Source organism: Zingiber officinale, chromosome 7A (genome assembly GCF_018446385.1).
Source record: "Zingiber officinale cultivar Zhangliang chromosome 7A, Zo_v1.1, whole genome shotgun sequence".
NCBI classification, from domain to species: domain Eukaryota; kingdom Viridiplantae; phylum Streptophyta; class Magnoliopsida; order Zingiberales; family Zingiberaceae; genus Zingiber; species Zingiber officinale.
Window position 1 is genome coordinate 127,761,692 of NC_055998.1, and position 13,942 is coordinate 127,775,633.

Genomic DNA, 13,942 nt, shown 5'->3' on the forward strand with positions numbered 1-13,942 from the left:
TTTCCTTTCTTTGGATGGTTGATCCTTAGTTCCTTGTTTGATGAGAAATTTGAATGATTATATTTTTTAATTGTTTTTTATTATCAAAATGGACTAGAATACGTATTTATCATTTTTTAAAAATTACATTCAAATTGCTCATTTTTCAATAAAGATAACATTTTGATAGTAAAAAAAAATAAAAAATGAGCTTCCAAAATAATGTGATATTAATGCAACTTTGAGGGGCTTTGGAAAAAATTATTAAATTTGAAATAAAGAGCTGCCAAAATGAACAGAATCTTAAAACATCCAGGGTGAAAATAGAAATTAACCCTATCACACTGCCCAGGCGAGGTAACCACTCAACTCTGCTGGAACGCCGCTCGATCGATCGAGAAGAATGGAGAGATCGCAAACCCTCGCCTCCGCCTCTCTCCTCCTCTTGATATCCTCCTCCCTCTTCTTCACTTCTTCCGCGTTACCTCGGAGGTGGCGGCCGCCGCAGTTTCTGGGGCGATTTGCGCGGCTCGGTGTTTCCAATCGGGCGACGTATCAATACGAGGAGCGGTACTTCCGGCAGCCGCTCGATCACTTCAGCTTCGCCGACCTTCCTTCCTTCCAACAACGCTACCTCATCGCCGGCGTCGACGCCTGGGCCCTCCCCTCCGGCCCCATCTTCTTTTATTGCGGAAACGAGGGCGACATCGAGTGGTTCGCCGCCAACACCGGCTTCGTCTGGGACATTGCCCCTCGCTTCTCCGCCCTCATCGTCTTCGCCGAGGTCGGTGTGATCGGGTCGCTATTGAATATTTTTGCATTAGTGTTTCTTGTTAAAAGTTGTTCCTCTGGTCATTTGAAGAAACTTCACCAGTGCTATTGATGATGCGGTGGTATAATTATTGTTCTGGCGATATGGTCTGAGATGTTAATCGAGGTTGATCATGCACGGACAAAGCAATAGACAGATATCGATTATAGCTTAAGATCCTTAAAGACAAACTGAAGTATTAATTGTAACAGAATTTATCGTATGATCAAGTTTTAATTAAAAAATCTCTTTTTTAGGGTTCCATATATGATTATTTTACTACAATATGTTCCATGAGCTAAAATATAGATTCAAGAGCAAGGCAGCTTCTCCCAGTTTCTTTTCTTTTATGGCTTTGTTACTGCAGAAAAGCGCTATATAAAACTATAAGTGGATTTAGTATTGTGTATATACAGTTTGTGTTGCTTTTAAACAATGCTTGAGTTCGTGGTAGCTAACCTTCAATTGTTAGAGACCTAATTTTGTTTGTTTATTTGTGTACAACAGCACCGTTACTATGGCAAGTCTATGCCCTATGGAAGCAAAGAGGAGGCATATAAGAATGCTGATTTTTTATCATATCTCACAGCTGAGCAAGCGCTTGCTGACTTTTCTGTGTTGCTTACTGACCTAAAGCGTAATTTTTCATCAGAAGATAGCCCAGTTGTGCTATTTGGGGGTTCCTATGGGGGAAGTAAGTTATTCTCTTTCCATTTTTATTTTAGTGAGATATGGTAGTTTAACTCACATTTCCACATTAATGTTTCTGGTGCAGTGCTGGCTGCTTGGATGAGGCTTAAGTATCCCCATGTCGCCATAGGTGCACTTGCTTCCTCTGCCCCTATTCTTCAATTTGAAGACATTGTTCCACCCGATACATTCTATAACATTGTCTCCAAAGACTTTAAAGTCAGTATATCCATTTCCTTTTGCTTGGATATCTGCATACGCAATTGCACACTTTGTTTATTTTAATGAGCTTGGCCTACAACTGGTTTCAGCGAGAAAGTTTAAGCTGCTTTAAAACCATAAAGGAGTCCTGGGATGTACTGGAAGCTCAAGGGACAGATAATGATGGTCTTCTCAAACTCAGTAAAGACTTTCACTTGTGCAGGTGCGATGTATCACTGATGCTATCAGTAAGGAGAGTTTAATTGTCTGTTTTTTTCCTCTAGATTACCATTTTCCTTGTTGCTTGCTTGCTTTTCAAGTGTCAATGTCACTACAGGAATCTTAACAACACGGATGAACTTTCAGACTGGTTGAATTCTGCCTACAGCTATCTTGCTATGGTGGATTACCCATATCCGTCTGACTTTTTGATGCCATTACCCGCAAATCCAATAAAGGAGGTTAGCTCACACTACTGTACATCGATATAGAACTATTAGATCTATGTTTCTTCCTCAAATTTCTGGTCCAGATTCTACTAATTGCTAAAGTAGCTCTCACACTCTTTGTACTTCTAAGCCATATTGCACATAAATATGTAAAATGGGAATACAGGAATGCAAACCCTGGTTAACTAAGGAAGAACTTGGTTTCTATTTATCGCTAGATGAGAAGTGGAGCAATTTGGAGAGAACACACTCAACTCCTTTGATATAACAATGCAATGTGGAGTGCTTCAGTTGACTTTAATAGAGGTTATTTATGTGGAGGGATATAATAAGACCCGTTCTTGTTATTGCAATCACCATGCCTCCCAGATAATCATGGTGGCAGATATGTTGGCCAAGGCAACTAACTTGCCATTGTTCAAAGACTTTGATATCAAAACTATGCATGCTCTTATCTAAGTGTTGCAATGTTTCAGTGTTTTGGTACTGTATATTAATGTAATTTACTAGTTGAACGACTGATTTGACTATCTGATAGGTAAATCAGTCTCCTTCAAATAATCTATTAGTAGGCTTATTTAAATAATATCAACTGCATAATGGATTTTCTAAATATTCAAATAACTTGCATCCACTACCAAGAGTGAAATATTTTCTAGCAACTAAAACAAGCTTCCCTTGAACGGGAGCTTTGGCGCAAAGGTAAAGTTGCTACTGTGTGACCCTAGAGGTCATGGATTTGAGTCTTGGAAACAACCTCTTGCAAAGTAGGGTAAGGCTACATACAATAAATCCTTCCCCAGACCCCGCTGGCCTAAGCTTCGTGCACCCGGCTCTGAAAACAGGCTTCCCTTCTTTTTTCCTCTCATATACCAAGAATTCCTTCTTTTCCTTTCCCTCTCATTTTTCTTACCAAGTGGAAAAGGAAAATGATTTTATTGTGATTATTCCTTCCTCCTCCTTTCTTCCTCAACATTTCCTCCCCAAGTAAACACCACCTTACATAATTTACAATTGCTCAGGTTGTTGATTTTAGGTTGTCCTGCTGTGGAATTCTGCTGTCAGTGCATCAAAAGTTCCATACTAACTAAGTTGATTGTGTTAGATGGGACACTAGTTTAATCAATTCTGTCCACGAGTTGGGAGTGGGGACGATGCTCTTTCTTCCAAAGCCCCTGTCATTAGAGCTAATTTTTCATGTTCTAGACATTGGCATCTCTAGATGTGCATATTTCTTCTCATGGCATTAATGTAATTAGGCAGACTAATTTGTTTGTATAGCAATCAATTGTTCATTATATGTCACCCTCCCCATTCTCTAGTTATGCAGAAAAGTCGACAATTTTCCTAATGAGACTGGTATCCTAGAGCGCATATTTGCCGGAGTAAGCATCTACTACAATTATACTGGAAATGTTGACTGCTTTGATTTGGAGGATGACCCACATGGAATGAGCGGATGGGATTGGCAGGTTCATACTCCATTTTATTGCTTTTTGCTTGTTCTAACTGAAAATCCATGATACTTGAGTAACTAATTTCTGTTTCCATTACCACCAGGCTTGTACAGAGATGGTTATGCCGATGTCGAGCAACAAAGACAATAGTATGTTTCCAGAATTTGATTTTGATTATGCTGCATACCGAGATGAGTGTGTTCAGGATTATGGTGTCAGGCCTAGGCCTCGGTGGATTACAACTGAGTTTGGAGGTCATGTAAGTTCTATTGTTCTGCTTGCTGAGAAAACACAATCCATTCAAAGTTTGCAATGTCTTCCTTGCAATCTGTTCTAGTATAGTTTAGTTGCCTCCTATGTGTTGGCCCTGGCACGGGTTGGCGGGGGTGCTGGGGGTGAGCGAATTACTTTTTGCCACATTAGTATAGTTTAGTTGCAACAGTTGATTCTGCCTTTAAAAATATTATACAGTGATAGAATGGTGTTGACTTCCATCAAGAAGGCATAGTTCGTGGCAAATGGTAGGAGATGCTAACTATAATTCCAGTTGTTCTAACCTTCTAGATCAGATGCTTTTTTCATTTTTCCATTTTGTTCAATGGTCTACAGCAGGTTCAGTTTGATTAGCTAAATAAGGCATGGTGCTAGGTTGTTTGCTTTGATTAGTTGATTATTACCTTTTTTCTTATTTAGTTCTCTATAAGCTGATAAAAGTTTGTTTTCACAATTAATATTTCGTTCCTATTAAATGGTCAAAAAACTGAAAAATATCATCAATCATTGGATTCTAAAGGATATCAAGACCACATTGATGAAATTTGGCAGTAATATCATATTCTCAAATGGATTGTTGGATCCTTGGAGCGGCGGCAGGTAAACCACTTCACCCATTTATGTTTCTTGCAAATCCTTTCAGATTCAGTTCAGATGAACTTAATGATTCTTTCTATCTTCTTACCAGTGTTTTGCAAAACATATCAGATAGTATCATCGCGCTAGTAACTGAACTAGGTACATCGCTTCTGAGTTCAATCCATTAGTTTTTCTCCATCGAAAGTTCTGTTTACTTGTAAGACTTGTTTTCAGGGGCACATCACATAGACCTGCGCGCTGCTACCGATGAAGACCCTGAGTGGCTGGTAGAGCAGAGATATTCAGAGATCGAACTCATCAAAGGTTGGCTATCTGAATATTATAAACAAAAGGCATCCTCTTTCATCAAGTAGTTTCAAAGTCTTAATCCGTCTTGAACTAGCTGAAACTGATAAGATCATAAACTCGTTCACATTAAGTCTTTGTCAGATTTGCTAGGAAACTGATAACCATGTGGTATTGATGCCTTTGTGCAAGTAGGAACTTCTTTAGATGTTCTATGGTTGCAAAGTAGTTCTACTTTGACTTTGGCATTCAAGTAAAAGCTAGACTAGGCTTCAAGCAAAGCATTGAAGTAAACATGAGAATAAAAGATAGAAAAGTGTATCTGTGGGACATAATGTAGTGAAAGATTGCTAACTTTATTTATGATGTCACACTCTACCTTCCAAATTGCTCATGACTTGTTGCCTGACCTAGCTCGGTTTGGGTCATGCCCGCCCGACACGAGAAATAATCTTATAATCAAGGTGTGATTTTGTCGGTCGATAAAATTTGAATCAATGATGTGATTTTGTTTGTCCCAACGCGAGTTTGAATGCCTATAACCACATAATTGAAAGAGTAGTTACTCTTGCTGTGAGCAAGAAATAGTTTGATTTCGTTTGGTTAAATGAAATTTGCATTTAAACATTATTTTTTAAAATATATTTTTAAAAGATCAAATTGTATGGTAAAAGGGCAATATAAAAAAATTAGAATTACAAAATTTTAAACCTTAAGATAGAGTTTATTTTATATTACAAGATATTTTTCTGATTTATTTAAAGTAGATAATTTTATTTAATTATCCAATTTTTTCGGTTTTGAGATTATTTCCAGCTATAATATACATAAATATCAGTTTCCAAATTGTTGAACGAAAAATGAGACAGAAGATTTTCGTTAAACTGTTTATTTCTAAATAGTTTTAAAAGGAAAATTGTAATAATATTTGGTCAATTAAGGTGTCAAATCATGAGTTATAAAAAGAAATTAAAATGAATTTTATTTTGAATAACTATATACGATTCTGATATTTTTTTAAAATGTTTTAATTCTATATTTTTATTGTTAATTATTATTTAGAAACTGAAAACAAAATTTTAAAATTAAAAAGTTTTCTTGATCGCAGTTTGCACGAATCTCAAGGCATGGGATTCGGCTGTATAGGCCCTTTCAAAAGCATTCAAATTTTAAACGCGCCCACAGATAGATTGGTTACGTGTCCCACCCCTCGGATATGATTGCGGAGGACAGAGGGTCCCGCTTGGGTTCCTTTTCACGCCAGTTGCAATGAAGGTAAGTCTGTGGGTAAACTCAAGGTTGGCAGGCAGCTGGATTGTTAAATTCCTCAGCTCTACGTCCGAAAGTGTCGTTGGGCTGCCGTAAAGCCGGAGCTGTTGCGGTAATCATACCGGCGGAATTCGGGATCCGATTCGGATGAGCCGGATCGGGCAATCGTCCTCTACAAGACTCACCTTCCTACAAAAAGCCAAACCGAAAGTGGAGACTGGCCGAGTCCACTCGCTCGATCTCTTTCGCTTTTTCCCTTTGTCTCGGCGGCGAGTCTTGCTCCGCCGGTACTCCGATCTAGGGTTTTAACTCCTGCGGTGACCGGACGTCGATATGGCGAGCCCTCGGCCGGCAGCGATGACGCCGGCGTCTCTCACCATCGATGCCCTCAGGACTCCGCTCGGGGACGACGCGATCTGGAAGAGGCTAAGGGAGGCCGGTCTGGACGAGGAGTCTGTGAAGAAGAGGGATAAGGCCGCACTGATAGCTTATATCACGAAGCTGGAAACGGAGGTGATTTCCCTCCCTTTGTTCGTTCATGAGTTGTTGACTAGGTTTCAGTTATGCTAAGGCTGCCGAGTTGTTTAGATGTTTTTTGGAGCAAGTTTTAGAACTACATAGTTTTGAGCAAGATTCTTAAGCGATATTGAATTTTTTCCTTCAATTTTGCGAGCGATGTTGCAGAGAAATTTGATCGGGACGCTTGTTCTGGTTAAGCGTGGCAGGAAAATCGTGATTTATTACCCCTTGTACCTTGGCATTCATTTGTTTTTTTAGAAAATATCTCATTCATTGTTTGTATTCAAATAGGGCTGTCCTTGTATGTATGAGATTTTAGAGTTGTTCCAATAGATTTTTTGTCAACAATTTAGTTTCGACATCTCAGTGATAACACTTTGTAGTATCATCTGGGAAATCCCATCTACCATCATAGGCTTAAGTTTGTACTGAAAGGTAGTTTACTTTTCTCAACTTCTTTCAGCTATCCCTATAGGGTAATCTCCTCAAGTTATAGTAGAAATAAATACTACATAACTGTAATGTTAACCTTTTTTCCATTGCTTGATGTCTGATTTTCTTTTTGTTTTATTGTCACCGCCAGACTCTTTCCCTGATTTTTTACTGCATGTTTGTAAACGTTGCTATTTGATCGGGATGGTAGTCACCGTTAGATGAATGATTCTTTTAAGAGATTCAGTTCTTTTCTAATTTTCTATACAAGATAACTGACATAAGCATTTATAATGCAGCAACTTTGCTGACATATTTGGTATGTGTCTGAATGGGTTAGTCAATAAAAGGATTCATTGCGGCTCTAATTGGTTAGCAATTTCTTGGTTCAATATCAAACTTTATGTTGTCATTTTCTCCATGCTTCATATTTATTCCAATGGCATGAATTTCTAAGTCCTGATGCTGCATTTTGTATTGGAACTTTAATTTCTTTCTATGTCATTATGTTTTATTTATATGCCTTTTTTATTTGTTTCATTATGGTAGATCTATGACTATCAACACCACATGGGACTTCTTATTTTGGAGAGAAAGGAATTGCTTTCTAAGCATGAGCAAATTAAAGCATCCTCAGACTCAACCGACATTATATATAAACGAGAAGAAGCTAAGCGGCTATCTGCTTTAGCTGAAGCCCGTAAACGGGAAAAAAGTCTTGAAAAGCTTTTGGGAATCCAGAAAGAGTGTGTTTCAAATGTGAGTGCATGTTCAGTGAAAAATATTTTCTGAAATTTTACTATTATACAAAAGAATTTTCTTTGCAATTGTCTTGCAATGCTTATGCAACCTCTTGTCAGTCCAACCTGTACCGCTTATGTGACATTCTGCTATATATATAAGGTTTGGATTAATTCCTTATTGCCATCACTTTCCTCATTTGACTTCTAAAAAATGAGTAAATTTTTGAAGGAGTCATCTACTAGATGGATGTTACTTTGATAAATAATTTATATTGTAGCATGTAAACACTTCACTAAATGTTTTTTTTGACAAAAATGCAAACTTATGATGGTTCCAAAATTTTGAGTTTGCTTCTTGTACCATAGAAGGTCATGTTTCTATAGTTTTTATTCACAAAACCCAAAGCTTTGATATCCTTAATCTAAATCACGAACAGATTTCCTGATAGTTACTAACCTTAGCAATCTACATGAAAATCCTTACTGAGTCAAACTTAAATTATATTGTTCTTTATGTCAATTTTCAGATTATTAGATGTTTCCACAATTTGTTTAAAAATTTTTATATGCTAATGTTTCTTTCATGCTATACATTTGCTGAAGATGTTAAATATGGTTATCAATTTGAACATGAGGAAGGTGCACTACTTGCTTAAATCTTATTTCTTGTTTTGTTTGATTTATTTTTCATTTTGATTTGTAATTTGACACCTTAATTCTTTCACATTGTACTGTCATATACATGCTGTTTTATGTTGTAAAAGAGTTGGAATATTTATGCACGTGATCTTCTTACATAGATTGAGAGGGCTTTGCATGAGAATCTAGTGGAATCTGCTGAAAGAAAGGTTGAATATGAACACAAAATTGCAGAAGCTCAGACAAAGATGGAAGAAGCAGAACTGAAATTTGATGAGGCTGAAAGAAAGCTACTTGCAGCAGAATCTTTGCAAGCAGAAGCAACCAGAGCACGTAATTCCACATTAAGGACATTAGATGATATTGAAGCTCGGGAAGATGATCTCAGGAGGCGCCATTCTACTTTCAAGTCTGAGTAAGTTGTTCTTTGGTTTGTTCTGCAGCAATGATCTTTTATGAAGGAGCTTCTTTGCATTATGGCAATTTTATAGCATTTGCTTCACAATTTGTCATTGTAAATGAGTTCAAAATAGCATTTTGTTTTCCCATACTAACATTTGCTTATCCAATATGTCTGGAAACTAACATCATGTGCAAAGATGTTTTCATTTTGGTGGTTTTATTATGGTTTCGCTACTTGCGACATATTTTATTAGTTCTAAAGTTGAATCAACAGCATGTATTGTTATGTCAATTCCAAAACTGTCCTGTTAATTTTACAGTTTACAATTTAGCAGATCCAGTTTGTCTCACAGATTCTCAATTCAATTATATCCTCCTAGGTGTGATGCTAAGGAAAATGAGATGAACCTTCAAAGACAAGCCTTATATGAGAGCCAAAAAGCTCTGTATGAACAACAAGAGAGATTACTGGATAGTCAGAAATTATTAAATCAGAGGGAGGAATTCATCTTTGAAAGGACGAAAGAGTTAAATTGCCTTGAGAAAGAACTTGAGGAAGCAAAGGCTAATCATGAGGAAGAAGCTCGATCTCTCAAAGTAGAAAAATCCAAATTTGATCTAGAAGTTGCTGCTTTTGCAACTAGAGAAGAGGTCTGCTACTTTCTTTAAAAAAACAAAATGTTCTTTTTTTAATACTTTTCTTTACCTCTTTATTGTGACATTGGTTCATTTTTGCAGGCCATTGTTAAACGTGAAACAATGCTCGATAAAAAAGAGCGCGATTTAATTGTTTTACAGGAAAAGATTTTGTGCACAGAACAGGTGATGTATTCTTTGTTCTGGTGTTTAATAATTTTTTTAAACAAATTTTATTGCATTGTACTGAAAACATTCAAGATTATAAACTAGTTTCTTTCAGTATTAGTTGTTATTTTTTTTTTTAATGCTTGTAGGATGAAATTAAAAGAATTCAGATGGAACACGAAGCTCTTTTAGAGAAGAGAAAAATTGAATTGGAAAATGAAATTGAACAGCGACACCTAAAGTTGAAGAACGAACTTGAGGCTAGACAATCTGCACTAGAGGCTAAGGGGGCTGATCTCTCTATTAGAGAAATTGCTATTGGTGAAAAAGAACATGCTATTGTTTTGCTGCTTTCTGAGTTTGCTGAGAAGCAAGAGGATGTGGCTAACAAACTGAGATTACTTGAGGAGAAAGAAAAAAGTTTAATTTTTTCACAAAGAGAAGCAGAGGTTGCAATTCAAAAGCAGCAGAAAGAAAGAGAAAGTATTCTTGAGTTGAAGCTAGGTCTTGAGAAAACTAAATCTAGTTTAGAAGACAAAAAGAAAGAGATTCTTCTTTTGGAAGAAAGGTTAGAAATCACCTCAATAGAGAGAAATAAATTGCATGTTCTAGAATATGAACTCAAAGGAGAAATTGACAGTCTCAGAGCCCAGAAACTGGTGCTTCTTATTGAAACTGAAAGACTGAAGGCTGAAAAGGAGAAATTTGAATCTGATTGGGAGCTTATGGAAGAGAAAACACAAGACCTAAAAAAAGAAGCAGCAAGGCTTGAGGAAGAGAGTAAAGCAGTTGCCCGCTACCTCAAGAAAGAAAAGGAAAACATTAAGCTGGAGAAGGACAGCCTTCACAATAAGTTCAAGAGAGATAGTGAGCATTTGTCTAGTGAGAGGGAGGAATTTATCCAAGAAATGGATCGACAACATTCAGATTGGTTTACTAAGGTTCAGCATGAAAGGGATGAGCTTGTCAGGGATATCAATTTTCAGAGGAAGGAATTAGAAAATAGTATCAAGAAAAAGAAGGAAGAAATTGAAGCACACTTGAGAGAAAGGGAAGAGGCATTTGAACAAGAGAAGACCAAAGAGCTTCAATATATAAGTTCTCAAAAGGAACTTATTGCAAAGCAGCTGGAACACGTTGCATTGGAGATGCAAAAACTTAACACTGAGAGAGCGGAGATTGCTCAGGATCGTGATCAGAGAGAAAATGACTGGGCTGAAATGAAGAAGTTTACAGAGGCACTAGACGGTCAATGTCAAAAGCTGCAAAAACAGAGACAATTACTTCATGCTGATCGAGAAGAAATTGATCAAAAAATTCAACACCTTAAATATTTGGAGAATTTGCATATTGAATCTGAAAATAGAGCATTATCTGATGTTGTGCAGATTGATAAATGCAAGACTCCTGTCTTAAAGAAACACCAATCCAATGATGCTTCCCTTGGAGAGATTATTACTAATGATTATTGTACAAAGAAGTTGGGTTCTCAGAGTACCTTAACTACTTCTATCTCTCCTGACACTAAATCATGGATCAGGAGATGCACTGAGGTAATTTTCAAGTATTCATTTGATAAAGATTCTGATACTGAGAAGGTGGAGAATGAACTGAAAGAGAAATTTAGGGATTTTGGATCAACAGAGGTTGGTCTTCGTCTGAATAAGAATGTCATTGCTGATAAACAAACTAATGCTCCAAAAGTAGGCAATCTTCAGGATTTATCTGTTATTCCCAAGAAGACCAGCTCTAATGAGCATGACAAACTATATGGAGCAGAGATTGAGCAAGTGAGATATAGTTTGGATGGACAGAATCAGATGCCTGATGAGAAACCAGTTTTTGATGCTCATAGCCCATCTGTAGTTGGAACAAGTAGCCGTAGATCTCATGGACACTTTGAGAATTCTGTACAGAAATCTAGAATTCTTAACAGGGTCAATTCATGGTTGTTAGGACAAAAGAGACCGAACAGCATGCTCTCTGATAATCATGCAGATATTCCTTCGGAAGAAATTCTGAAGTCACAGAAAAGAGCTAGGCAAAATGGAAATTCTGGCACTGACGGGAATTCTTCTAACTGGTATATCTTCTAATTGCCTACCACTTTGGTTGATTATGCATATACACATATGAAAAAAGATTTGTTTATTTGTTTTTGTTATAAATCATTCATCATACTAATTTGGCGTGCTTGACTGGAAGTGTTGAACCACATCCAGAAGGAGAGGAATTTGTATCAGTGTTGCACAAGCATAAATCAGGTTTGGAAGAAACTTTGCATGCAGTTTTCAAGGATAGAGAGCCACAAACTAAAATGGAGTCAAAGTTTGGCATTGTAAAAAATGGGGCATCTTGCAAATTTGAGCACTCTTCACTTGCTGGAGATGTAACAGTTTTGCCCGGCCAAGATGCTAATAAAACTAATGCATACAAGAAGGATTCATCTGAGGAACATTCTGAAGAAGTTATTGTGGTAATTTTTCCTTTTTATTGTTTGTTGAGTTGTCTTTACATGATTTATGATATTCCTGACTGATAGAAGATGCAATTACTGGGTTAAGGAAAGCAAAAAGATTAAAGTAAGAAAAAGCGTGTCGATGAGCAAGGGATGTGAGGCTGCGGTTCCTTCAGACCACTTTCCTCTCAAACTGGAAACCCAAAAAATACCACGTTCATTCATTCTGGTAGCAAATTGAGAATAATAGAGCAATATTTTTCAATAAAAGTTTTTGGCAAATCATATAAGCCAGATCTAACTGAAAAATGTCTCACACGAGGCTAAACTAGAGTATTTATACTAGGGTATGTACTAGCAGATAAGATATATGTTGCATGAATTCAGCTTCCTGATGAATACACAACATAATAATTCCATTTGCTTAAGGCTGCCGTATATAAACTTGGGTCTAACCTAATTAGACTTATTTTTGATAATTTTGCTAGGATTACTGTGTAAATTTTGGATTTTGAAACAATGGCTTTTGGACAATATCCTTTGCAGCTGTAATAAACATCATTGTTTACTATTGACAAGTTTGCTTAAAGGGATTAATTTAATGCATTGATTTTTTGTTTTCTATACATCATTTTTTTTATATACTACATACCAAAATTGTGTTTAATTTCGCTTAGAGTTTTTTATAATTGTTTTTCTTACCCAAACTATATCTGCAGATAAAGATGACATTGTACCTTCTCTATTGCATCAACAGAAGGTTATGTTCTAAGACTTGATGTTTAGTGACATTTTTTATTTCAGCCTCCCAGTGATCATGTCGTTAAGGATAATGGCAAGCTTAAAATGCAAGAGAAACTCAACCAGGATGCTGATGAATCAGAAGATGAAGACGAAGATGACAATGAAACACCATCATCTGTGAAGCAAAAATTATGGAACTTCCTTGTCACCTGAAAACCTTATATGATCATGGTAGAGGTTAGATATTGTTTGCTTTTGCCAAACTATCATACTAACATACATGTGGCTGTTTGGTTTGCCAACATGGACCTTTTTCTTTTTTCCTTTCCAAATTTGTAAATGCTCTGCTTTCTTGCATGCCTAGCCTCTCTTCTACTTGCCTTGTGGATTGTAAGTAACATTTTAGCATCACAATCTAGTTGTTTTAGATAGTATTTGGCAATCCTTCATTTGTTTCAGAATCTTTTTAATGACTTTCACAAGGTTTCTGTTTTTTGCTACTTTCTCCACCGTTCGAAGGCTGAATCTTGTTCACTGTAAGTTTCTTTACCTTGACATTTCTTCATCATTGTACATTTATTTGCTGTACTATTGTCGAAGTAGACATCTTTTCTTTTTCCTCTTCCTCTTTGGATTCGGATCAAGTCTACAACTTAATCAAATCAACAAAAGCTGACAAGACTTCGTTCTTAGGATTCAGCCAAACTATCATTGCAGGGCCAGGTGCAATGTTCCATGAATAGCTTCTGTGGGCTTGGGGCCACGGTTTGTAGGTGTTTATTTAGCTTACGAGTCTCGAGTTTAGATAACACATTGTACAAAAAAAAATTTGTTCCTCAATCAACTTTCCTGCTCGTGGAAGTCTGAGGCTTTGAGTGTTTGTCAAAGTTCATAGGTTAAAGACACACTTGGCTGGTTCTTGATTAAAAAAAATGTTTAATCACACCAAAAGACGCATGAAATTCAAGTTTCCGTCACTCTAATTTTATTCTTTGATTGAAATCTACATGATCGTTACTGTTAGTAATAGTAAACTTCAATAATTACTTTTGTTGTCTTTCTTGTATCTGTTATGCGGTAGAATTTTTTTTTCTCCAATATATTTAATTGTTCTTGAATACTCACTTTTTTGTTTGCTCTTTTTAATGACTTCATATAATTTTGTATAATTTATTTTTGTCCCATTT

At 36.6% G+C, this 13,942-nt stretch overlaps 2 protein-coding genes across 2 annotated transcripts; both read left to right on the top strand.

Annotated features, from left to right (window-relative positions):
- Nucleotides 1-306: 306 nt before the first annotated feature.
- On the top strand, nt 307-5,116 carry LOC122002476 (lysosomal Pro-X carboxypeptidase-like). Its single transcript, XM_042557656.1, has 10 exons — nt 307-763; nt 1,298-1,484; nt 1,566-1,699; nt 1,792-1,904; nt 2,019-2,142; nt 3,453-3,602; nt 3,691-3,846; nt 4,381-4,460; nt 4,549-4,598; nt 4,674-5,116. The coding sequence occupies exons 1-10, from the start codon at nt 383-385 to the stop codon at nt 4,811-4,813; spliced, it is 1,515 nt and encodes a 504-aa protein (XP_042413590.1). The 5' UTR covers nt 307-382; the 3' UTR covers nt 4,814-5,116.
- Nucleotides 5,117-6,198: 1,082 nt separating this feature from the next.
- LOC122002474 (nuclear matrix constituent protein 1b-like) lies at nt 6,199-13,232 on the top strand. Its single transcript, XM_042557655.1, has 8 exons — nt 6,199-6,527; nt 7,515-7,724; nt 8,509-8,762; nt 9,130-9,400; nt 9,488-9,571; nt 9,703-11,636; nt 11,759-12,029; nt 12,816-13,232. The coding sequence occupies exons 1-8, from the start codon at nt 6,348-6,350 to the stop codon at nt 12,966-12,968; spliced, it is 3,357 nt and encodes a 1,118-aa protein (XP_042413589.1). The 5' UTR covers nt 6,199-6,347; the 3' UTR covers nt 12,969-13,232.
- Nucleotides 13,233-13,942: the final 710 nt, after the last annotated feature.